This window comes from Falco naumanni, chromosome 1, assembly GCF_017639655.2.
Source record: "Falco naumanni isolate bFalNau1 chromosome 1, bFalNau1.pat, whole genome shotgun sequence".
Classification (NCBI taxonomy): domain Eukaryota; kingdom Metazoa; phylum Chordata; class Aves; order Falconiformes; family Falconidae; genus Falco; species Falco naumanni.
In genome coordinates, this window is record NC_054054.1 from 14,700,489 (window position 1) to 14,726,152 (window position 25,664).

The following is a 25,664-nucleotide window of genomic DNA, read 5'->3' on the forward strand; positions in this document are numbered from 1 at the left end:
AGCTTCAAGCTTGAGGAACTTCAAGTTTGAGGGCCTCTTAATACTAAACACCATCCAAACAATCACTGCAAGGGCAGACCTTCAGCACAAAGCTAATGTTCCGCGAGCTAACCAGTACACAGCATATGATCATTATATTGTTAGGAATTACAGTGCAGCAATAAGCAGAAATCTCCTAACACCAATTTATATCAGAAAACTTCCTACCACCTCATAAAACTCAGCTTCAGTTTGACCAATGTCAGCAGATAACACCACTATTTCCCGTGTCTGACACCAACACGATACCCAAGCTTTAATTCTAGAATTTTTTACAAACTACATTGCAGTCAGTGTTTTGCCACATGAGTTGATCATAAACATATATTTGAATTTCTGTTTAAAAAAAACATTCAAAACCAAAACGAAAACTCACCTCATTTCCACCAACAGCTTTGGTTAAAATTACTGCAGAAGACACAGGAGGTGGCATGCAGCCTACTGTCTGCAAGCTGAAAACAACGAAAAGAAATGTTACATTCCTCACACAATGCAAACACTATGCAACCTATAACCTTAAAATACCAAATAGCTGAGTTGAAACAATCATCTTATCACCTGCGCAACCCAATCAGTTTGCATTACAGTTACAGCCCTGCACCAGCTGGTATTATTTCCATGCCATCTCTTACCAACCCCTACAGTGAAGTCACACCACCATTTAAAAATACACACACTTAACTTCTCTGTGACTTCATTTCCCCATCTGTAGTACTGTATTTAACATTCACAAAGATATCTACAATTATCACAAAGATAACTGCATCACAAGTCCTGATATAGTAAAGTTTGTAGTGTGTTTTGAGATACACGTAGCTATTTGGAAAAAAAAAAAAAGGAACTAAACTTCTATTTTCTTGAAAAAGCTGTTCATCAAGAAAAACATTTTCTGCTTAGTAGAAGAGTAAGAAGAACCATGCTCACTGTTCCAGGTTCCCACTACGCTTTGTTTTTCATCAACTCCTACTTAAAAAAAAAAGGTTTAAAAGAAAAATCACAATTGAGCTTTTGATTTCCTGAACATTAAAAGCCCATCAAATGCTTCATTTTTATGCATATTTTCACTTCTTGGTAAAATCACCTGACTTCCATTAATCAAAACATCAAAAGCTTTCTCATGCATTTTAGAAGTCTAAAATACACATTATTGTAGTCATTTTTTCTGTTGATTGTGCAGCAAAATTATCAATGTATATAGTAAATACTGTTGCAAAGTAAGAAAAAATGGTGAGGTTTCCTTTGTTTCCAAAGACAGTCCATAAAAACTGATTATTACAAAAATTGTTGGATAAAATGTGTAGTTATAAACAACATTATAAAATAGTTTAAAATTAAATTTGGGCCTAAGTAAAATAGGGCTTCTGAAGAACAACTGTTTTGACTTCGAAAGAACAGTAAGGTATGGGACACAATATTTTGCAAAACCCCCAAAAGTATGGAATCTACATGTTTTCAAGTATTGGAGTTTGAGACAGTATTCTAGTTCAGAACAATCAGTTACTAGCGGTGAACTGCTTTGCACTTGTAACTGTGTTAGTCCATCCCCAAGAAACGCAGTGTCAAAAAGCTGTAGCAAAAAGAAGTATTAAATCCAAACAACAGGGAGCATATTACAGTGCAATTGATACGCTGCAAATATACAAAAAGCTTAAACAGAAGAAACAGGTAAATGACAATGACGGTATTCAGTTTGTCAGCTACAGACACTGTGGAAAAGGAAAGAGGCAACCAATGTAAGCATTACACAAATCCAATCACAAAGTGCCAAGCACCACCTTGGAAGTATACAGAACCTTTAGCTTACATTGAAATAAGCTATGGAAGCAGAGAGTTGTCAGCACTTAGCAGGATAAGCTCATTTTGAAGAGAAAAGAAATACAGGAAAAAAATTACACGGAAAAGTTTGGAAATAAATCCAAAAATATACAGCAGACGTAGCGAGTCTGATGTCCATCCCCTACACCGGCTGCGATACTGTTATCTCTCTTCTATGTGGTCTCTTGGCAGCCAGCTCCTTGAACTTCTCACCTGCACTAATAAGGGGTGGATTAAGTTCAGAGTTATCCAGAAAGGCATGAAATGTGTGCAAGGGCATTCATCTCAGCTGGCAGCGATATTCCACACTATAAGGGAAAAGTTTAATAATACAAGCTCTGTTAACCCTCTCACATTTAACAGAATACATTTGGAATTAAAAAAAAATCACTATCAAGCTATGGTTTTTAATATTCTTCCTATGAAAACAGTTATCTACAAAAGACTGGTACACACTAAACAAATACTTTTAATAAGGTGTATTGAAACATGCACCTGTGAAGATTTTTGTTGCTTTGTACCAACTACACACAATACTACCGATACACAAATTCCTCTAATGACCAACAGATTACTTACTACAGGTAACAACCAATGAACTGAAACGTTCCACTGGTACAGGCCATACTATATGCACTAACACCAGAGGTCCAAACACTTGCTGAAGAGCGATAAATAATACCTGTTCTGCTGATACATTACAGACAACAAAGTAATAGGGTCCAAAGTCACATATTTTAGATGCAGAACTATCAAAGCCAATTCTTATACCAGATCTTTGTATCTCGTGCCTTACCACCTGTACCGTAAATGCTATATGCTAGGAGTGGCAGAAGAGGTGAATCTGTGCAAACATTAATAACCCACTTCATGCTCCTTTTCAAAGGGGCACTTGTCAATGCAAAACCTAGTCATCTAACAAAAAATTAACTTAAAAGATGCTTGGGATGATGATGGTTTAGCCTCTGTTTTATATATTTCAAAATAATTGCAAAGCAACAAACCTCCTAATATCATCCCAGGCATGAAAGAGCAGGAAGAATACAACTGTAGACACACAGATGAAAAGCTGGTACCACCTGAATCTGCCTCTCAAATAATATTTACAGCAAAACAGACTATTATAGAGGACATAATAATCTACCATTCATTCTGAAGCAAGACAGGAAATAGGCTGTGGGCATGACACTGTCCTTTAGGTATAACCTTGTGTAGAGAGTAATGGAGAACTACAGTCCCCCGGGGAACCACCCTGTGTAAAGGGTGCTGCATGCCCTTGGGTACATATGTCTATTTTTCCAGGCCTTTGTGAGAACTATCTGCTAGCTCCCACAGCTCATAAGCTGTGCTAAACATGCATGATGAGGAAGTAACTTTGCCAAAGCCTGTCTTGTTCCCATGTTTTCATTAGGGTACTTCAGTGTTTCTAGGGAGTAAGAACTACAGCTGCAGGGCATTAGGATGAACTTCTGGTTACACAGAGCAGCCAAGGCACAGACAGTTCCTCATGTCGGCTCCTTGCTGTTCTTTCACATACCCACATAGGGATATGCGAGTACCTGCTTTAAAATGTGTTATCCTACAATTAGGACAGAGTTCAGTATCTTCTCACCTACACAGCACTGAAAGTACAGCTCCCAGCAGGCTCCCTTTGCAATGGATGCCTTCAGAGCCACACGCCTGCTGCCCTGAACATATCCTGAATAGCAGTATTTATCAAGAAAGCACAATTTCAAAAAAAAAAAACAACAACAAAAAACCAGACTCTTAAAACTGGTAATACACAGACACACCTTCATGAAAAATAAGGCTGGTTTAGGCTCCACGTTTACAGAGATACACACATGAGCTTTTTTAAAAAAAATATATACATATGTAGTTTTACATGCAGTTTCACAGGTGTGTATGTATATACATACACATATGTTTGTGCATGTAACAGATCACATCACTTTAATACTAAGAACCAAAGTGGCATAAGTCATAGGAAATAAGGGATGGGAAGTGCTGCAAGGAACAAAAACATCTTGCACGTTGCACTTCATAAACTGAGACTCCTACAGATTAGGAAGGAATTTTGGCTAATGTGGAAAGTCGTGTCTCTGTCCTAGCTGAGAAAACCTTCACAATGGTTTTACTTTAAAGAGTAACCTTTACTGCGAATAGCCAAGTGCATACAGACACTGTATGCAGTGTATGCAGATGGACCTTGTTATTTCCTCAATGTACTAATGCTGTTCAGCAAAACAGTGCTAACTTTTAAATGATGTCTCAATTTTCAGGTTCTCAGTATCATTTGGACCACTTCACACCTGGAGAAGTCTCTTACAAACAAAACAAAATGCTCTTTTAAGTTTAGGCCTTGTAAAAACATAAACATGAACAGCTTTATCATTAAAATTTTAAGACCGGAACTCTCCCCAAGCAGTGTTTCACCAAGCAGTTAAGAAACAATGGGGGATTCTTTAAGTAGTTTTCTAAAAGAATTGATTTTTGCACTCAAACACTCCAGTATAGCTGCATGGTGCTAGGTAATGAACTTTGATTTTGAAAAAAGCTTTTCATTTTTTGGATTTTTCATAACATCTATCACTACCACACCATCAATGCAGCTTTGGAAGCACACAGTACTTTGACAGAATACACCAAAGACTGAAAACATACTGTTTTCATGGTAACTTAGCTTCTGCTCATCTCAAAGTTGTCTTCCTATAAAACCTTTACTTTCCTGCCCCCCACCCCACCCCCCATATAGTTTAGCTAGGAGCAGATACTGAACCCCAGTCTGGACACAGGCAAGAGGTGCCCCATACAGACTGTTTAAAAACAGAATGGAACACCAGTACGTGGCATATACAGTCTTTATCCACCAAGTTATGTTTTTCCTTCAGCATTCCTTTTCTTTCCTCCTCATAGTCCTTGAGACCCAGCACATCACTTCAACTGGGTTTTGTGAAAGAAAGCTAACCTGTTGCAAGCTTCCTAAATGTGAAACTAACTGACCAGACTTTCTAAAAACAAGACCAGGCTCCTGAAAGGATAATCTTGTGCACATACAGTGTTTTAAACAGCAAAGTGCTGAAGCACAAAAACAACCAGCAAAATCTGTTCGTAATACAAGTCTTAAAGCACCCACAGCAGGATAAGCAGCCCTTTAAGATGACAGCTACAATTATAGTTCACTCATTATGCTTAAACATACCCTTTTAAAAGCCATTCATTTATAGGTGTGATTGATAATAGCTGAAGAAAGAGCCATATTGCTGTTGGGAAGAACACAAGGGTAAAAATCTGGACAAAAAGGTGTAGTTTCACATGCATCAAAGCACTTGTCAGCTCCTGCAAAAGAAAAAAGAAGAGAGGAAGTTGCAATCATAACAGCTGAAGTAAGATCAGTTTGTGATTTTAAAGCTAGGATCATCTTTATAATACAAAGAGTGCATGTCAAAAAGACACCTTTTTAGGGATCATCTGATCTCCTCTTCTAATGAAGTACATCTAGAGAGCATAAAAGCTCTGTCTGCTGGGCATTTTTCCAAAAGCATTGTCCACCACTTCAGTAATAGTGTAGCTCTTGTAAGGGTAGCTTTTCAGCAGGCAGCCTGAGCACTTTGTCACTGCTTCAAAACCTGTGTTAACTATGCTGACGGCCTGTTTATTGACTGCTGGTATCAAGAGGAAGGGAAACTTGCAGTGTCCGTGTGATTGCAGGTTTCTTTAGTCTAAAGAGAGCCACAAACTGTGATTCCCATTTATACCATGAAAACGGGATGTTTACATTACAAACAGTCTTCATTTGTGGTGAGGTTTTTTTTAAGGGAAGACTAACAAACATAAAAAGTGAAGTAATCTATAGCACATTTTGATTATTTATTGTATTAACAGATAGGAAATTTATAGAAAAAAATTAAGCTGATGAAGAACAGCAATGAAAGAATACCAAGACCATAACAAACTAACAACAGCTAAGCCATAAAAGTCAGAGAAATAAAGTGCAAAACACGAGAGACTGAGGAAAAAAAAATAATTTAATTTTAAACAGTGTAAGAGCACTACAGAGAGATGATCAAGTATCCTTACTCAATAAACTCTCCAGTTCGCTCTGTTTCTCCCTATTTCCCTCTTTTCAGGCACTCCAAGGACCTTCTACACAGTTTTTGAGTAGAAGAAAAAAGCCTTGTACATTTCAGCTCATTTCAACTCTCAGATTGAGAGCAAAAATTCCTTTCCCTCTCTCAAAATAACTGGCACTCTTTTCAAGTAAACAATGCAACAGTAAAAAAAAGCTGATGGCACTTTTATCCAATGTCTAATATGCTAGGATTCTCCAGCTATCTGACACCCCAGGACGCATTTAAAAAAAATACAAAAAAGTTCATTTCTACAGTAATGCAGCAGCCAATCTTCAAATACCATGCTCCCTCAGATTCAAAACAGGCAAACTTTTATGAAACACAATCAAATACCCCATTTTCAACCATCCAAATCCACTCTGATGTAATTATACATCTGGAAGTACTAGCAGTTCAGCACCGTGTCCCTGTTCATTTTTTTAACACAAATGAAGTATCTCCCAAGTCTGGGTTAGGGGAAAAAAAAACCTTCCAAAAAAAAAATACACATCCGTTCATAACCTATTCTTAAAGTTATACAAAATGTGGATTTGAAAAATAGATTTTGATCCAGTTTTACCAAGAAAGTATCATTACATTCAGGGCTTGGTTAACTGAACGAAACAACTTTTTTTAAAAAAATTAAGCAAGCTCCTAAGCAGGCTAGTATCATTCCGCATGAGGAAAATGGGCCTTCTTCACATATAACCTGTCACAGTACCTATGGCATTATGAATAGCTTCACCATAGAACTATCTCATCTGATCTCAAAAAAAGAGGCAAAAATAAAAAACAATTAGTGTAGAAATACATCCAATGCAGGAAGAAAAGGCACCTACATAAAAGCGTACATTTTAAAAGTAAATAATACAATTGAGAAAAACCAAAGCAAGTGACTTCTTTGAGCAAAGCTGCTAATTCTGACTCCTTTCCTGCGAAGTCACCTCCAGTCCCAGACTTCCTACTGGACCAATCTACGAAGGCATCACATCACAGATACAGAAGTGCCCTTTTAGTTTCATATTTTTACAATTGGAACACACCTTAAAAACAGATGGTTTGAAAAAAAACTGTGTGATACTTTCAAAAGGAAAATTCAAGACAAAAATTTCGGAAAGACTGGTTAGAGCTTCCAGGGAACAAGGAAGGTAATTACAACACAGCCAACCTAGTGCATGAAGGAATGCTGTATTGGTGGAGCCGGTCTTTGCAGATCTAAATTACTGCCTTTAAAATGTCTCTAGCAATTGCCTTTTAGAATTCCTTAGACCATATCATCATAGAACAAACACAGAGGCAAACAGCCTTCACCTTTTTAAGCAATCTGCAAGGGCTTGTCCCAAAATACATCTGTCACTGTAGCTCTCAAAAAAAGCAGAAGTCTCAGAAGTTACTGGAAGCTGCTAGTTACAACTCTTCCTGCACACCAGGTGGAACAGGTTACCTTGTCTTTCCCAGTATTTCAGACCCCTTAGGGAGCTTATCCTAGCTTCTCGCTGGTCAGTGTGGGTCCCTGTTGCCATCCAGCCACACTCAGATGGTCATAGCTGGACTCCTCTGGGCAAATACCCACACAGAGCAAACACTGTTTTCAGTGGCTTGCCAAATTCCTCATTGAAATGGATAACTCAAGTATGTAACTTAATTTCTGGGGCCCTACAGGGGGCTTTAAAAGAGCAAGCTAACTACTCACTGAAAACTGAAAGAGCATTATATTAAGGTGGAATCAAATGTTCTTGTAATTCCTGGACACAGACTATTTCTACAAATGTAACAGGACCTCAGTCACCTCTAGATTTGAAAACATAACAAGGCCATGCACAGGCAGGCTCTCCCTGAACGCTGCCAATTATTTTGTAAAATGCTTTCTGAATGCATGTTAGCAAATTCTTTTCAGCATGCGCTTTCACAGCAAATAAAACCAGAAGTGTAACCTTAAAAAAGCATCAGCTATGTTTTATTTTGTCAGATTTATCAGAAGGCCTCCATTAACACTTACACTTTTTTTCACACAACATCATTTCACAAAGCATACCAAACACAAGTTTCAATCTAATTAATATATTAACCAAGGTAGAACAGCTGACACACAGGTCAAGAACTAATAAAGACAAAAGCAGAAATTATTTACATTGCAATCCAATAAAAAGATATATTAACTGACTAATAATACAAACTTTCAGTTGTGCCTTAAACAATTAAAACATGCCCCAAAGCATCTTAATAAAATCATGACCTGGCCTCCTAACACATTTAAGGATTGTTTTTAATGTACATTTTTGAAAATATTAGCACAAGGTACAATGAGTGAAGTGTTTTAATTCCTCTTCATCTTCTAACACCACAGCAGAAATTCAGAAAAGGCTTCACTTCTTGATGGAACATAAAGGACTGGTGCTGTACATCCAGCTAACTTGATGCTTCCAAAATAATTTGAGATGAGCTACCTTGACACACTACCTTACACCACCTATAAAAGCTTCATTTACATCAATATATTGCTTTTAGAACCAAAGATGAAAAGAAGTTAAGTTTAAAGTAGGACATGACATACTGCCCAGGAACCCATCAGTCATGTCACCTTAACTGGGAAAAGTTAGAGGTACACTAGCACTGAGAATCTAATCAAGACTTTGATAATGCGATGGATTTCACCCTCACTCACAGCTGCTTTACAAATACAAAGCTTCAAGGTTTTATCCTCTGCATGCTGTCCTGGTTTCGGCTGGGATGGAGTTAATTTTCTTCTTAGTAGCTAGTACAGTGCTGTGTTTTGGCTCCAGCCACAACACATGCAAAGATTCCTAACCCTGAAAACAGAAAACTCAACTCCATTAGCACTACTCGGGCTTTGTGTTTCAGGTCCTCTGTGGAACAAAGTGCCTCTCTGCAGCCTGTTTCCATTAGGATTAATTACTGTCCCAGTCAAACAGATAACATGGTTTTTCCTCCTTCCGTATAAGACCACAAGGGTCTAAATAGCTGCTATAGAATTGACTAAAGTTACATCACTTCATTTACACCGTATCCTGGCAGAACTAGAGGCCCTGGTGCCAGAAATGCCATCAGACACAGGAGGAAAGGACTGTCATCAATTCGAATATCACCTCCATTTGAAGTTTTATCACTATAACGATGATACAGGCATAGAAATTTTTTATGTTGAACAACTGCTGTTCACCCAAATCCTACTTTGCCCAGAAGATAACTGGACAATATCATGATGATTCTTTTACACATTAGTAGCATGCAACATATGAATGACATCACTTGTTAGCACAGCCAACAGTGTAAAAGGAATCAAGAAACTAGACTAGCAGAGGCATGCAGTGTTTGAAGTCAACTCTGGCTGCTCCTTCTCTTCTCGGCACGTAGCCATCATTTCCTTTCTCCGTATCTCCTTTACACATCACTAAGAGGTTCTCCTCTTCATCTCTTCTTACTCCCAGATTACTCCTCTTTGAAAAATGTGTGACAAAATTTGAAACAAGTATCAGTGTCTCCGACATGCAGCAGAGCACAGGCACTTCAAGTCCACTCATCTACAACTAAACCCTATAGAAAAAGATTGCCAAGACTTTGTACCTGTATATTGGCCCTGTCTCTGCAGAGGAACCCCTTTGTGTTGACACTGGATGCTGTCTGTCCTGTGCCTACCCAATGTGGTAACTTAAAGACACCAGATCTTTGCTTGCATCAGTCCTGTAGTGACTAGCCTGAACAGTTTCACTTAAGAGAGCACACCAGCAGGTGAGATGAAGAGGCACAGAGAGCTCACACCTCTTTGTGTCCTACAGTCATGGAGACTCCACATAGCCCCTCTCTGCCTAGTTCCCTACAAAGTTCTGCCCTAGGATTCAGACAGTTTTCTGGCCCGTATCTCAACTGAGCAGCAGGGAAGTCATGGCGCAGAAGGGGTGGCAGAAGGCAGGTGCTGATGTGGTCCTGGGTCTCACTCTTTTGGGTTTGGGACACGTGCAGCATGTAGCATCCAGCTCAAAACTGTGCTCAGCACTTCCACTTAATCAAAGCCCTGAAAAGTCAAGCAACCCAGCCTCTATGGATGGGTGAAATTTATTCCCACTCTCCTTCTCATTATGTCCATTACTTTGTGAAGAATCATCTGAAATCAAGGAGGGGTTATTCCATAAATGTCTAAGTTTTATCTTCTCGTTAGCCGTTCTCCCAACAACAGCAGCATAGTAATTAAATATTGCAATTACATTCAAATCAAAAGCAACACAAAACTTTTTAAAGGAAAACAAGAATGAAGCAATGAGAAATTACAGTACCTCAGTTTTTAAGGAGAGTCCACTGTTAAAGAATATAGCTGAAACAGCAATGTAAGTTATGGTAATTTCTGGTTTCAACGGTCCTAAAAAATATAGACGTAGAGAACAAAATTAACTACAGTCAGAGATAATGATATGCATATATTACATCAAAGTAAATGAGAATACTTAGAAAAATACCTGGAGCAAAACTAATCATTAAAGTCTCTAATAAGAAGAATAGGGTTTCAATTAAGTTACAGAAAGCACACTATTCATTTTTAAATAAAAGCAAACCATTGAATGTAGAGTGCGGCATGATGTCATATACATTTGGCTTCCGTGATTACAGGCCACTGGGAACTAACAGGTAAATTCTGGAAATTTGAAAACGGGTAATTTTTCACAGTTCTATCATCAGAGTACCCCTGTAACATCAGCAAACTCAAACTATACACTTAAATAAAAATATCAGCTGCTCCCTCCACAGGGCCATTGATATCATTCACGTATCTACCTCTCTCTTCTTCCACCACAACACACACACCTGTCTGGCTGCCTGTACAGAGGAAACCAAATGGTACCTTGCAATGATTGCCTCGGGGTAATACAATTCTGCATTATTCCTCCAAAACAGGGCTGTGGCAAAATGGTTCATTCCTGCCCTACAGTAAGGCATTTCAGACACATTGCTGCAGTAAGACCAGCAAGGGCAGATGCCTGCACCTCTAAGGGTTCCACTATATTAAAGACTTACATTTGTATATATTTATATACTTTTTTCCAGGGAGATTAAAATAAAATACTTTTTACACTCCTATAAAAATGATGAATTCTCTTAATACACTTTGCCTTTGGAGGCCACTAAGCACAAAATGTATATACTCATTTTTTCACAAGCATTCAACCAGTTATTATATTATAAAGAAAATATTAGCAGTCTACTTAGGACCAAAGTAATATGCTAACTCTGCAAGCGATAGCAAGTTTCATGAGCAAAACTGCAGCAGCAAACAAGCAAGCTTTTACTCAACATTCCAGAAGAGAAGAGCCTTTCTGCTCTCTTGGATGAATGATACATTGATGGTCACACTGGAACAAGGTCAATGATCCTTAAATTAGAGGGATTTGATCATACACTGAGTCTAATCAAATTTGCATCTCTAGTCATTTAAACCCAAACCCTACTCTCAGAGAGGGCTCTCTTTATGAGACACTAAAACTCTGTGTTAAACACAAAAAATAAACCACTCATATGAAGCATAAGGTAAAAGTAAGCCAGGAAATGCAAGAGTTAAAGTTGCAACAAAGCACATGGCTCACTGCAAAATTATGGCACATTAGCTGAACAGCTGGAGGGAGGGGGGAAACAACAGAAAAGTTATATATGTAGTTACACAGAAAACTATACTTTTATATATATAACATTTTTCTAATGTTTTAGAAAATTAGAGTATATACGTACATGCATATACACACTGGGCAGACTGGTAGTGGGTTAGTTAGTCTGGCTAAGATAAGGGTTCCTCCAGGACTCTATGTGTGTATTTTAGGTTTTTTCACTGGGCTACCTGAACTCCTTTACACAGGAGAAACCTCCACTACTAGAGCAACCACGTTCATGGAACACAGGGAACTCTGGTCAGAACAGATCCCCTTCATCTCTCCTGCAAAAAACTGGTCAGGAAAGCTCTTTTCACAAAGGAAATAAATAGGCTCATTCATCAAACAGGAAAACACACCAAAAGGGCTTGGCTTATGCCCCGAAGGTGGCAACAGCTCAAATCTTTGTTATTTGTGCCACAGTGTTCCACTGGTATGGACACTGGACCATCCACACCATTCAGTAAGGCCCTGCAAATTACAATATATGGTTTTGTCAGCTAGAAGATTACAGACTAAAGATTTCCCATATGCTGATATTTCCCACTCCCTCACACCTCTTTTTTTTTCTGGTTTTAAAATGAGTAGATGAGGGATACCACTTTGGGGAACATGTGCTCACACGTTTCAATCAATGCTTGCAAGTTTTTTCAAGCAAGTTGACCCGGGAACAATACCATGTCAAAGCCTGACATCTCTTTGCAATAGGATAACTAAACGAACTACTCCATCATAGTGCTTCCATGCAGGAAGTAAGCTGAGGAAAAAATTATCTCCTATTCTAGTTAAAAATCTCCCACACTGCTGCTAACAGTTAGCATGACAATCAAACAAGAAAGGGACAACAGCATGGATCCTGGAAGAAGCTCCAAGTGGATCCTATTCACCTATGCAAAACAGCACACAGATGTTAGAAGAGATCCTCACACAGCAGGCACTTGCCTACCCTGAACTCCATGAAGTACCAGAGCCTTAGTGGCCACAGCAAGTGTTCAGAGCTGTATTTTTTTAAATCACTTTCTTTTTTCCCAGAACCTAAGGAGGGCAGGGGGGTGGGGTTGGCTGAGAAGCTATCTATCCTCAAACTTCAGCTCTGTTAAGAAAGAAAAAAATTTTTAAAATCTATGCGTACAGAAACACAGCTAGATTCTTCCTCCCCTCCCATAACATGGAATTGCTGAAGGAATTTTGTTCAAGTGTTCTACATCCCTTTTCTTAAATCTTTTAAATCAGTTAGAAAAAAGTACATATAAAATGTAATTTATTTTTGAAAATTGTGAAGATTTGGAACTGAAGTTACAATAGAAACTAATCAGAAGATGCTGCCTACATTTATACTTAAAAAATACACTGTTTATTTTAAAATAACACCGGTTACTTCATCAGCTCTCCTTACGAAAAGCAAACAAGACCTCACTGCTTAGAAAAGGACAGATCTTTCTTCCAATTTGTTTACGGTTAACATTTGACACCATTTTGCATACAATCACTCTTTTCCCTCATCTTTCATGAGGGAATAATTAAAAATCTTTAAAATGCAAATATGTTGCTATAAAGTGAAAAAAATTATCTGGCTGAGATACAGCACCTGGGATTTTAACACAATATACACTGTAATATAGATTAAGCTACGCCTCTCGGGAAGCTCACAGATGGCAGACATCCGCACCCTGAAGTGCAAGGGCTTCAGGCCCATCTTAAGAGTTTTTGAAGTTTTTAGTTTAGGAGGAGCACGTTCAAAGCAAGCCGCTATCCACTTCTCATTACTACTAATAAAAAAAAAAAAAAGAGCAGGCTGTTATCCCAGCAGCCGGCACAGCGCCCAGCAAAGCTACACACGGGAACACACCTCGAACTACTCCTCGGCTACCTGAGGAAGTGACCGGCGAGCGCGGCGGGAGGGCGAGGGGCGCACAGGGGGCCCGGCCCACCCCTCTGTGCCCGCCAGCCCCGCCGCCCCCCGGGCAACTCGCTTCAAAGTTTCTGGGCCCCACCATGCCTCGGCGCCCCCGGCAGCAGGGCGACCGGCGCCCTCCGCCCGCGGACCGCGGACTGCCGACTGCCTCCACAGCCCGGCTGCGCGGCCGCCCGCTCCCCGCCGGTACCGGGGCCCAGCCCCGGCCCGCATGACCCAAACGCGGCGGGGGACAGCGCCGGCCGCCGGGGAGTTGACAAAGTCCCGCCAGCCCCCCCCAGGGGGGCCCGGGCTTCGGCTCCGAGGCTCCTGCCCGGCGCTCGCCACACCGCCGAACTACCGAGGCAAGCCAGCCCCGGCGGGGCAGCGGCCACACTCACCCCCTTTGACGCCGACGGCGGGCTCTAGCCGCGCCACCGCGATGACCAGCACGATCCCGACGATGAACCACTCCTTCCGCAGGCGCTCCAGCAGCCCCATGGCGCGGCGCTACCCGCCGGCCCGGCCCGGCCCGGCGCACCACGGCGCAGCGGCGGGGCGGGGTGCAGCCCCACCGCCCGCCGGCAGGACCAGCCGGATCCGCTGACAGGAAAAGTCTCACCCACCGCCGCCATTGCTACCACGCACCTCCGAATAGACACGCAGCCACCGCCGCCGCCCGCCCGACTGCCCGCAGCGCCGACCCCACGCCGGCTTCGGCCGCCCCTGCTCCGCGCTGCGTTCCCCGCTCCGAGGCGGTGGCGCCGGGCCGCCGCCGCCGGCGGAGCAGAGCGGGGAGACGGGACGGTGGCGCCAGCGCCAGGCGGGCCGGGCAGCGCGGCCCCAGAGCCGGTCCCGGCGGGCGGCGCGGCCCCGGCGGGCGCGGGGTCTGAGCGGACGCGGCGGGGCAGCGCGGCTGTGCGCGCTGTTTTGGTACATTACAACGCCTGCGAGACGCCCAGCGTTTGACGCGCGGGAGGGCGGGCGCGGGCTGGCCGTTGGGCGCGTGGAGCGGGCTGAGGCAGGGGGCGGGAGACGGGGCCGCTCCCGGGCCGTACGGGCACCCCCCCGCCGCCCCCTCCCGCCCGGGAAGGGGAGCGGGATCCTCCCGTGGGGGCGGGCCGCGGCTGCCGGCAGTGAGAATAGCGCCGGCCGCAATCCTGCAGCCCGTATTGCGAAGGCGGGCGGCGCCGGCCGTGTCACACACGTACCGGCCGTGTCACACACGAACCGGCCGTGTCACACACGAACCGGCCTCGCACACGGCCGGCCGCCTCGCCCCGCCCCGCCCCCCCGCCGAGGCGGCAGGTTGTTCCCCGTCGCCCCGGAGCTCGGCCCTGTGCCGCTTGGTTGCCGCAGGACGGCGCCTGCCTGTCTGGCCCGAGCGGACCCACAGGCGTCTGCCCTGCCCGCGGGAGAAGAATCGCCTGTCGCGACCTGCCGACATCACCTGCGGTGCGCCTGCCGAACGGGCGGGCCGGCTTCCAAGCTGGAGACGATTCCCCGTGCGGAGGTCGGTGGGTTTACTTCAGTGTTCAATACACTTCCATTATAGCAGAGTGTGGTAAAACCCCCCGCGCTGGTGCTCGGCCTGCGCGTCCCGTCGCCGTTCCCCCCTTCCCGCCGCTTCCCGGGGGGTGCGTCAGCCCAGCCCCCGCCCGGCCGCGGCCCCGCGCTCTGGATCGCACCGACAGGGACATGGCAAAGTACGAGACGTGCCGCCACCACTGCTGCTCACACCGGCACCGCCACGGCTGGCAGGGGCTGGCGGGTTCCCCACACAGCGGTTCTGCCGTGTGACTTCTGAACGGTTCGGTAAGTTTGTACTTCGCGGTCTTTGTGGGTCTATTCAGGCTTCAAAGAATAGCCCTGCCACGCACTTTTCTGCTCTCCGCTACCACGTAAATAAATGTTTCTACCTCAGAGCTCTGCTGCGCTCTCGGCAACTTCAGGAAGTGTATATTGCTGTATGTCCTGTCAGGTTCACTTGTGTAAACACATATACGTCATAGCTGATTTTTTTTTTTTTTAATAGGGAGGGAATGTGCCTTCTCCCACCCATAAGGGATCCAAAGTGTGCAGTGTAAGATGATTATACATTTCGCTGCTTTGCTGGAGTACATGGTGGTCCTTGCTCTTTTCTCAGATATGAGTGCCAAATTGCAAAACCTCACAGTGTTTTGCCTGTGAACTGCTAGAGGCTGACTGTTTGGGGAGAAAATAAACACGTAACGGCTGTTCTTCTAGAGCAAGCTGTGATTGGAATGAGCGTAGAATTTGATCACTTGGAGGATTTGATTACTACACAAGAAGGATAAGATGGATCAGCTAAAGATGTAAAGTTAATGTTTATCATATAAATTACATTAAGTCTTTGTGTGGGTACGCATTCACATGTGAGGGGGCCATAGTTCTGTGATGTTTTTTATCTGCACCACTCCTAGATCTTTTCTTACGTGGCTCTGAAAACACACTAGCAAGAGCACAGGCCCTCTGATCTGAACCTGAACTGAAGCAGGAGACCAGGCAGATGTCCAGTGTTTCCCAGGTCATTTTGTTGTGAACATGTGCACAGCCCTGGCGGTCGGTCCTAACAGAGATGGGGCAGGAAGCTTGGCACCTTCTGCCTGGTGGTTCTGTCCAGCTGGTTCATTGCACGATGCAGAGGCCTCAGTCTGCACCAGCAGGACGAGAAAGCACAGTTTCAGCACAATTCAGGAAAGCATTGTTACCGAGGCAAAGCAAAATGACAATCTAATGAGTCCAAAAGTTAAGTATTCAGAAGCAGCCAGATTTCATAGTAAACGAAGGTGGCAATTGCTGCAGAAGCTGTAGACAGATGCAAAGTAAGGGCAGGTGTGGAGAGCACTCAGTCTGTAATAAAATTCAATCCTGCAGTGAAGGCAGCAGTCTCTCCCTGCTTTTGCATCATTGTTTTTGCACATTACTTACCCTGCCCCTCACTCTTTGCAGGTGGATGCCAACTGGGGATTCCTGATCTTGCCCACTGCCCAAGTTAACTCTAGGTTCATTTTGCCAACAAGTTTCAGATGTTTGCTTACAGCAGATCTAACTGGCAAAAGTTAGAAACCTCAGGTTCCGCCCTAGGCCCTGGAAGGTTGCTCTCATTTTCCCATCCAAAGGTCACTCCTTGTGCGATGTCCCAGGCCTGTCTCTCATTCTCTAGACAAGGATGAGCTATCTCACTGCATATTATAACAGTTAAGAAACACTAAAAAAAAACGCTAATGGCTGGCCAGTGGTTATCAGGTATCACAGAAAAAAATTAACTTTTGTTTGTACTCACTAAAGACATTATAAGACTCCATTGCTTTGAGTGGATGCTTTGCTTGGAAGATTTTTCCAAAGAGATCTGAAGTTTATAATAAACTTATTTTGCCAACTGTTTTACAAAATATACAGATTTATGTCTCTTCTGTAATTTTTAAGATCATATGCAGATATTCTAAGCTGTGTATTGAAAGACTTTTACAAAGATTTTTTAACTGGTTTTGTTTAAAAGCTATTCTTCAATTAGCATGATAAACATATAGGTCTCATACATGAGAAATAGATTAAATTGTTCCTGCTTTTAAATAAGACAGCACTCTCTAAGCCCTGCCCCACCAGCTCGGAACAGGAAGGAAAAAAGCACTACAAGTGTACTGTATAATTAGCAGGGCTCTTAAGCCCCTCAAGTCTGCAAGACAGCATCACTGTTGTTACAAGGCAATTTGTCATCCATATTGAGGCATTTGATCAGTATCGGAGAGGGGCAATTCAGTGTCTGTCATCCACAACTATCCTGCAACATTTCACTTTCCTCATTAACCACTGGGACTCGACCAGATCCCAAAATGGTGTGGCACATGTGTACATGTATGCTCCATTACATCGCACAAAAGCATTTTGGGATATATTTAGCTGGGGCTTAGACACAGTACAGGAACGAGAATTTAGCTTCTCTCTGATTTCACATGACCAAATTTTCAGTTTTGTTCAACGGCAAACATACCTCGGGGCTTCCAGATGCTTTCCTGCCTCTCAAGGCCCTTGTGCTTCCTTCTGCATAATACAAAAGCTTCGTGACATGCGTAGCTACGTGACACCACCTCTTCATTGCTCACAGGTAATCTATTGAAATCAACAGGACCGTTAATATGAGCAGCGACCAGTTTTCATGTCTGCAAAGATGCAGAAGTGGACTGGACGTTTCTGGGCTTCACATTATGAACAATCGGTCTCATGTGGTTTGCAACCGATGCCGAGATGTTAGCTCCCCTTTGTGCCATATGGAGCCTTTTTCTGTTGTGTACCCAGCCTCTTACCTGTACAACTATACCTTACTGTCTAATAACTGCACACTTAAGTTATTTTAGGGAATGCACTGGGATTTTTAACTTCTGTAGTGGCAGACGTCATCTGATTATGCATTTAGACAGGAGAGATTTCAATATAAAGGAGAAGGGATCACGAGATAAAGGGAGCTTAAACGAGAGAAAGAGATAGTAAATAATTTATCTTGAAAAGAACAAAGATATTCAGAATGAACAAGATAAAGAGAGGTGTTAATTATAAATAGGGAAGTTGAGGAGAAAAAGTGGAAATATATGGGAGACAGTTTACAACACATTTCTCACAAGCACTTAGTGGCACTATTTCAGATCTCAGGTGCTTGAAATTGCTATACTGATCCCATTAGCTGGTTTTCATTATGGAAGTGGAATTCACAACTCTTACTCTCTCCTGATCTAGGTTCTTACACTGTTTTAGGCACGTGCAAGGGATTTTTTGGTTGTTGCTGCTGAATATTATTAAATGCCTGTGGGCGCTTAGGTATTGCCAGCTGCAGGACTTACTACCATGAGCATAATGCAGTAGTAGGAATTATGTACAAGTTCAATTTAGAACAGCACTTAATGGGACTTAAACACACATATAGGCATGCTTTTATAAATAGAAGCTGTAAGGTGATAAAAGGTTTTGTGAATCTTTGGTTTTATTTCTATAATGGTATGATTTGTTTTTCCCCAGAGACTTAAAATGCATAATGCTTTTTTTTTTTTATCCACTTGTAGTAAAGAATCCTTGTATATTTAGGTATTCAACAAATAAGCAATTTTTCTTCTACTTAAGAGCCCAGTGTGAAATTTTCATGCACTAATCTTAGGTATTAGGAAGAAAATTTAAAAGGCAACTAACATGGCGCTGCTGAACCCTTTCCTAGAACCTGCTTGTTCTTAATGCAAACAGAACCTGGCTTAGTGCTGCTTCACTCATTCTTGCCTTCTCCTCCTAGACCTCCAAGAGACCGTATAGATTCGAGAAATTTTCATGTTTTGCACTTTTTCACAAAAATATGATTTCCCAGTAGACAGCAAGGCTATAATGCATTCAGAAGGTTGCATTAAAAAAAAAGAAAAATAAAAAGCAATTGCCATAATAAAGTTATGCTTGAAACAAATTATGGGCTGCTTTAACTGCAATTTAAAAACATAAGAAAAAATATATAGATTTCGTAAAGCCATGAAAAGCTGTACATACTTAAACCTGGAAAATGAAAGTGAGAACATGAAATGGCTTCTCTGGATGATCTCACAGTGAACAACAACTGGATTTAACTTGTTAAGTAAGACACTTCAGAGATGGTGATACTTTTACATCTTTTTCTCCTTACGCTTACAAAAATAACCTTCTAATATTACAATAATCATACCAAAACCACCTCAAATACGAGCCGTTTCAGCATAAAAACCTGTGCTGTGTTTTTACAGGGGAGAAGCAGCAGCTTTATTCCTGGGCACATACACACACGTGTGCAGATGCAAACATTTTACAACACTTTCAGAGCACTAACCACTCATAATGGGAAAAGCATGCAAATCAGAGAAATCAGAAAGAACAATCCTCCAAGCTGTGATACCTGTCACAAAGGTCAAGTTTGGAAAGAGCAGCCATTGGAGAAATCAGAAATACATGAGCACATTTAGGCTTGAGAAAGAGGCAGCTGCTAGAAAAAGGGGTTGTCCTAAGGCTGCTGAAAGCTGGCTTTTAGAAGCTTGAGCTTTGCCTTCTAGAAGAAGGAACAGCGGGGCTTGTCCAAGAGGAAGGACAGCCCATGCTCCAAACCTTGTATTCACTTAGCTGGATCAGGTGGAGCCTGATTTCCCTTGTGTCTGTCCCTTTTGATTTTAGTGTTAGCAAAGAGTTTAAAGGTACAGAGAACAAATTCAGGAGCTTCCCTGAGGAAGAATGCCAGAGAAGTTGTCTTTAGGCTTAGACTTGTCTGTTTGACTTCATCATATGACAGCACCTGTTGCTTCATACCTCTTGGATCTTTGCACACCATTACCATGTCCTGTCTTCACCACAGGCCAGGACCCAGCTCTCCATCAGTCTGGAGAAAAACCAAGCGCATTCCTATGATGAACTCTGACCATGGCCAGTTTGGTCATTTCAGAGACTACAGTCTCAGGGTCAACGTGATGTGCAATAGAAAGATGCAAGTGTAGACACATCCTTTGTGCTTAGCTTGGCACATTGGCCTCTGTTGACTATTTTGAACATCAAACCATGTTCATAACTTAGAGCCTGACCATTCAGTCCTGACAAGCCACCACGATTTCCCCCTGCAGGTTGGAAACCAAGCAGCTTGTTATACATACTAGGGTACAGATTTACAAAGGAAGGTTTTGCCTGCCTTTCCCTCAGTAACCCTTTCTGAAAATGCAAGGAAATAAGGGAGCTTACAGTTGTATATTAACAGTGCCACCATCATTTACCTGCATTGAAGTAAATTCCCCAGTATTTGAAAAATCAAGTTACTTGATCCCAGCCTATCTGGCTTTTTGATTTATAATTGACTAGGAAGTTCCCCTGCAGGAACATAAGTGCTTCCGTATGCTGCCTATGTTAGACCCGAGAGGAAGGTGCATGTTCCCACCCAGCTGTGTAGCACTATGCCCCTTTGGAGTGCTGGAAGTGGTATATTCTTTTATTTCTTTTTTCCTAAATTGATTATACCAAAGCAGAATTTGGAGATCTTGATCAGACTGCAAGGCTTCTTTGGACCAGGTACTGTGCAAGCATAAACCCAGGCACACAATCAAGGACCTGTACTGCACAGACACATAATGGACCTCGCTTTAATGTAGCCCTCATTAGTACCAGCTCTAGCAATTAATACCATTGGTGATACAGTATGAATGGGGACCACCAGGCCAAAGCTGTCAGGAGATCCCCACTGGCAGTACTCTGAACTGAGACAAACTCATGCTTTATCTCCTGCAGAAATCCTCACAAGCCCTCTCTTAGAGAGGCATGAGGGCACACTGATATCTCTGATATTAGTCTATATCTGATATCTCTGGGTCTGATATCTCTTGCGTTGACCAGCTTCACTTCTGCCTTGCCCCTCAAAGTTTCAAAGTTAAGTGGAAAACATATCTCAAATGTGAAATTAGACACACACACAAAAAAAAAAAAGCGGCATCAGAAAGGGAGATAAGCTATTGGGAAATACGCTAAATAATTAGGAAAAAAAAATATAACCAGAGAGGAAAAGAACCTTGAATAGCTATTTAATAACAAATCAGCTATTATATCTGTCAATACAGAAAAAATGAGGATGCTGACAACTCTTCATCCCACGATCTGCAGCATTAATAAGTGATGAAATATTAAAAAAACTGGGACGCTTTGTGCCTAAAACGCTATCACATGAGGACAAGGGAATAAAGTTGAACTAAACCAGAGGACACGATTGCATATTGCTGGCAAATAATAACATAAATGAAAAATATAAGCATGGAAACAAATACAGCCCCTCCAACCATCAAATATAAGGAAAACATGACTGCCTCATTTTTTTGGCAGTAATCAGATACAAATCATGAAGTCAGCACTGTCTGCTGAAAGTTTTGGATGCAGTCATTATTCCAGAAGCATCCAGCCCAGACTGCTTAATTGAACAAAGAGAGGATGATGGCATGGGAGCTGAGAATTAAAGTGACACTGAGGTAAGTTTTGGGGTACATACCATCCCAAGGTAAACAGCGTCATGAAGGACATAGACTGAAGGGAAAGCCTCTTCTATCCAAGCCTACTGCCATACTGTTCTTCTTACAGATGCATTTCGCTTACCACTGCCTCACTAACCAGGAGGCAAGGCTTTTGCACCTCTGGCACATGGCCACCACTTGTTTCTTTAGCACAGCCAACACAGTTGCTAAACTCTCTCACTCCTCCCTTCTCTCAGGCTCAGCATCTGCCCCACGCCTTTACCAGGACATTGGTGAAGAGCTCTGCCCCTGGGACAGTCTGCCCTCTCCTTCCTATTCCCAAGGAAAGGAAGTTATTCTGCTGTGAACTTGAAATATTCTTACAACCTACTCGGGTCTCATGAAGATTTCCAAGCAGCACTGTCCGCTGCCTGCCATCTCTCCAGCTTATACCACACAAGTCATCTCATTGTTCATTTCAGAGGTCCCATCCAGTCTCCCACATCTCATTCCATGTAAGCGGCTTTAATGCCAGAGCCATGTGCTATGGTAAAGGAGGGAAAGGACTCATTTTTTTTGTAGGTGCAAGTCAGTCAGAAAGTGCAGCAGGGAAGCTAGAAACAAGAAGAGCAGATGGGGAGGAATCATCTGGTTATTTTTTTGCAGCAGAATCTAAGAAGACTATATTAGGTAGGGCCTTATATTTCCTTTAGAGGATGTGCATTAAGCAGAGCTCTACCCTGATCCCTTTAGGAAGTAGGAGAGCTACGATGGTGCCTTTTCCCTGAGAGCATTTCTAAGCTTTCCTCATAGGAAGCTTTCCTTGTGGTGCATTCTTAAGTAGATCAAATGTAAAGGAAAATCCCAATTCAGAATTAATTGGCATACATTTTTTCAGGAGCTGGAGGGATTTTGAATTTCTTCCTTCTAGATGAACTTAAAACACTCCTGCAGTCCCACATTTGACGTTGTACCTGTCTGTGGAAGCATGCAAGCACAAGGCCTACAGCAAAATGCATCCTTCTGATTTTACCTGTCCACCCTGCTACTCAGACAGATACTTTCCAGTGTGGGGTCCATGGCCCATGTTTACTCCAGCTTGTTCTTGCAGCCTTCACTTCCTTGGGTGGTAGTCTCGCTGCAGACACAGGAGCACAGAAAGCAAGCCACGTTTGGAATTAACCATTTCGAGCATCCCTGCATACTGAGTCAGCAGCTGAAGTAGATGCTTTGGTGGTGCAAAAAGACTCCTTGTTTAAGAGAGGCCAGAGTAATGCTTCACTTGGAGATACTTAGTAACTTTAGCTCCGGGATCATCCACACCATGTGCTTGCCTTCCATCATTTTATGAAAGCAAAGGTGTGTCTACCATGACACACCACTGTCCCCTTGAGTCATGCTTCTGTTCTCAAAAAAATAGTTTTCTTCTGAACATAGTCGACTGAATAGCACATCCACTGCCTAAGTACCACCACTCTTTATGCAGACAGGTATTCACTTTTCATCTCCCGTCCAGCAGCTATCTGTGTATATAGCAAGCTTCGTCTGAGTCACGCAGTAATAATCATTGCTTATATACAAGATCCCTTGTGTACTGTATATTAATGTCTGGCTGGTAATTTAATGGCACCTCTAGGCATAAACAAAAGTTTATTAAAACAGTAAGTAAAATGTTCCCGAAGACTGGCCTGCATTTTTAATTTTCTATTCAGCATTCCAAAATACAGAGCCAGCCTTCTGCAAAAAAGCAGGCTATGGAGTTAACACCAAATAACATCATTTTGCACAAGCTAGACAGAGCACAGCCTTGAGCGATAGGATGCTTCATTTATATTCACAAACCCCTTCTTTTCTGATCATCTTTAACAGTGACAGCCAAACAAAAATTGGGATTATTAGAAAATGTGTACAACTCCAGGAAGCAGCAGCATATTGATTACTACACAAATCACCTGTCAATTCTTAGATAGGAAGCCACATGGGAGCTAAAATGTTAAATTCCAGTCAGTAGTTGGCAGGGCCCTCTGTAGTTAAGACCCAAGTCGTGCTCTGAACATTGGGTACACAAAAGTGACACCATTCCTTCCCTGTGCTTATCTCTTCATTTTTGTGAGACGCTTATTTTACAAATTATTTAGTGATTTAAAGACCAGCAGGTTTCTTTTTCTTTTGTCATAAAGAATTCCTTGGGCTCAGTAAAACCCAGATAATGTTTGTGTCAACTAGTACATAGACTATTACATGTCTGCAGTAGGCAAGCAGGTGGACATCTTTTTTTTTGTGTTTCACTTTTTAAAATATTTAGGCAGAAACTTGGACTGATTTTCACATTTCAGGTTAAGTAATGGAGACATAAAAAAAATTCAGTAGAAAAATCGGTCCATGGAGGAAATTCCCTGCGGAGACACTGACGAACAAGCAAGGAGCTCTGCTTTTAGCAAGTCTCGTTTCAGATGCCAGCCACGTTTCCACACTACAGTGGTGTCTCCCCCTGCACTTCTCCACTGTAATTCAGCATATGCTAAGGACCCTGAAGCACTTCCCAGATCTCAGGGCACATCACCACCTACCTCCATATTGAAACACTACCACAGTGCTCAACTGGCCACTGTGCCACTTGGTTTCCACAGAAAGGGAACTGGAGCATTCAGGCTGAAGAGAAGATAGACAGATGTTTTCCAACAGGTCCCATCAAAGTGATCAGAGCACTAGGAGTTTAGGAGCCTAGAGCAACTGCAGATGTTGCCAGCCTTTTGCTTGGAGCCTTAATGCTTTTGTCATAACCTAGAATATTTGCCTACCTGCCACCATCAGGACTCAGGCAGCTGAGAAGGCTCTTGCAAACAGCACCAGCAAGAGTTAGCAACGAGGAGAAAGACTATAGGCAGCTCAGAAAAAAAACCTCCCAGACTACATCCTTTAATGCCTATACAGAATTAAAAAAATGCCTTTTAAAAGATAAAAGCATTCATGGCACAAACTGCTTTTTTTTTTTTGTGGCATTCTTCGGTGTTATACACAGTTCAGCTTTTTGATTTTTAAAACACATTTTTCTTACATTTAAGAAATAATCTAACATAAACAGATTTGCTACTGCCCTGCTGGCCTAAACCTGCAGAGACTGGTGTCCTTTATTTATAGCAACATGATTTTAGCTTTTAAAAAACCCCAGACTCTTGTAGTTTTTATAGTCTTTTTTAAGATTAGATGTCAAAGCTTTGAGCATTCAGCAGTAACGACAAGATCCTAAGTCTTGCACAAATATCTCAGGGGCTTTTTTTGTCTTATCTAAAATCAATGGTACTGCTTATGTGAGAAAAAGCAAAAGGTAAGGGTCAGGCAATGATGCTAGTGTAACTGTGGTGCGTGCTTTGTGGTATTTTGCATTTCCAGTTAAAACATCAGGGCTGATACATTATCCTTCATAAAACAGCACCACAAAATATTCAGACATAATGGAGTATATATGCAAACAAGAGCTTGCAGGATCTGCTCCAGAACTTAAAATTAGGCAAATTAACACTGCCTTTGGAGCTTTCAGACCCGACATGGCAGTAAGTCCCCGAAATCCTCGTGGAGGTCAAGGGGTCTTCCACGTGGGAAGGAAATTCTTATTCAAACCATTCCCTCACATGGGACATTCATTATAAGGCTCTCTTTTCCATGTTTTTTTCCTTCTAGAGATGAGGATGACTGTTTAGGACCCTCACCATTAAAGACCAGAGTTTGTTCCCATTTTACTATTTTAATCTCCATAGTTGTGATTTAATATTTTTTTAATATTGCACTGTCTGTGCAAGGTCCACTGTTCATCTTCCCTGCATAACAGCTGTGAAGATACAAGGGCTGAAATTTTAAGCCCCAGTTCAACAAAGCACTTGCACACATATTTTAAGGTGCTGCTGCTGGTGAGGAGGCTGATTTACTTAAACGCTGAGTTAGAGACCTATGACCTTATACCATATGCAACTTTAAATTGAGTTAATAACAGTTACGTGTATGCAATGACATAAACCCTGGCTTTTTCATTCCCCAGAATAGAAAGGAATAAGAGGAATGTTGGTCAGAGTCTGGAAGCTTTGCATATTCATACTTCTCACAGTTGTTAAGTGTTTGAAAATTCAGGTAATGAGCATACAATACTCTGGCT

The 25,664-nt window shown here is 42.2% G+C and overlaps 1 protein-coding gene across 8 annotated transcripts in view; it reads right to left on the reverse strand.

The window, feature by feature from the left end:
- Positions 1–14,315, reverse strand: part of SLC10A7 (solute carrier family 10 member 7) — a 153,528-nt gene extending 139,213 nt beyond the window's left edge. For 3 of the 8 annotated variants that reach the window (XM_040582320.1, XM_040582315.1, XM_040582310.1), the window contains exons 1-3: positions 13,916–14,315; positions 10,259–10,341; positions 416–491 (exon numbers count right to left, since the gene is read on the reverse strand). In XM_040582320.1, the coding sequence (XP_040438254.1) occupies positions 417–491; positions 10,259–10,341; positions 13,916–14,015 (258 nt within the window). In that variant the 5' untranslated portion in view covers positions 14,016–14,315 and the 3' untranslated portion in view covers position 416. Of the gene's footprint in view, positions 1–415; positions 492–5,056; positions 5,194–10,258; positions 10,342–13,915 lie in introns of all 8 variants that reach the window. The other 5 variants (XM_040582295.1, XM_040582301.1, XR_005826069.1 and 2 more) reach the window with 4 other exon arrangements.
- Between the last annotated feature and the right edge of the window lie 11,349 nt (positions 14,316–25,664).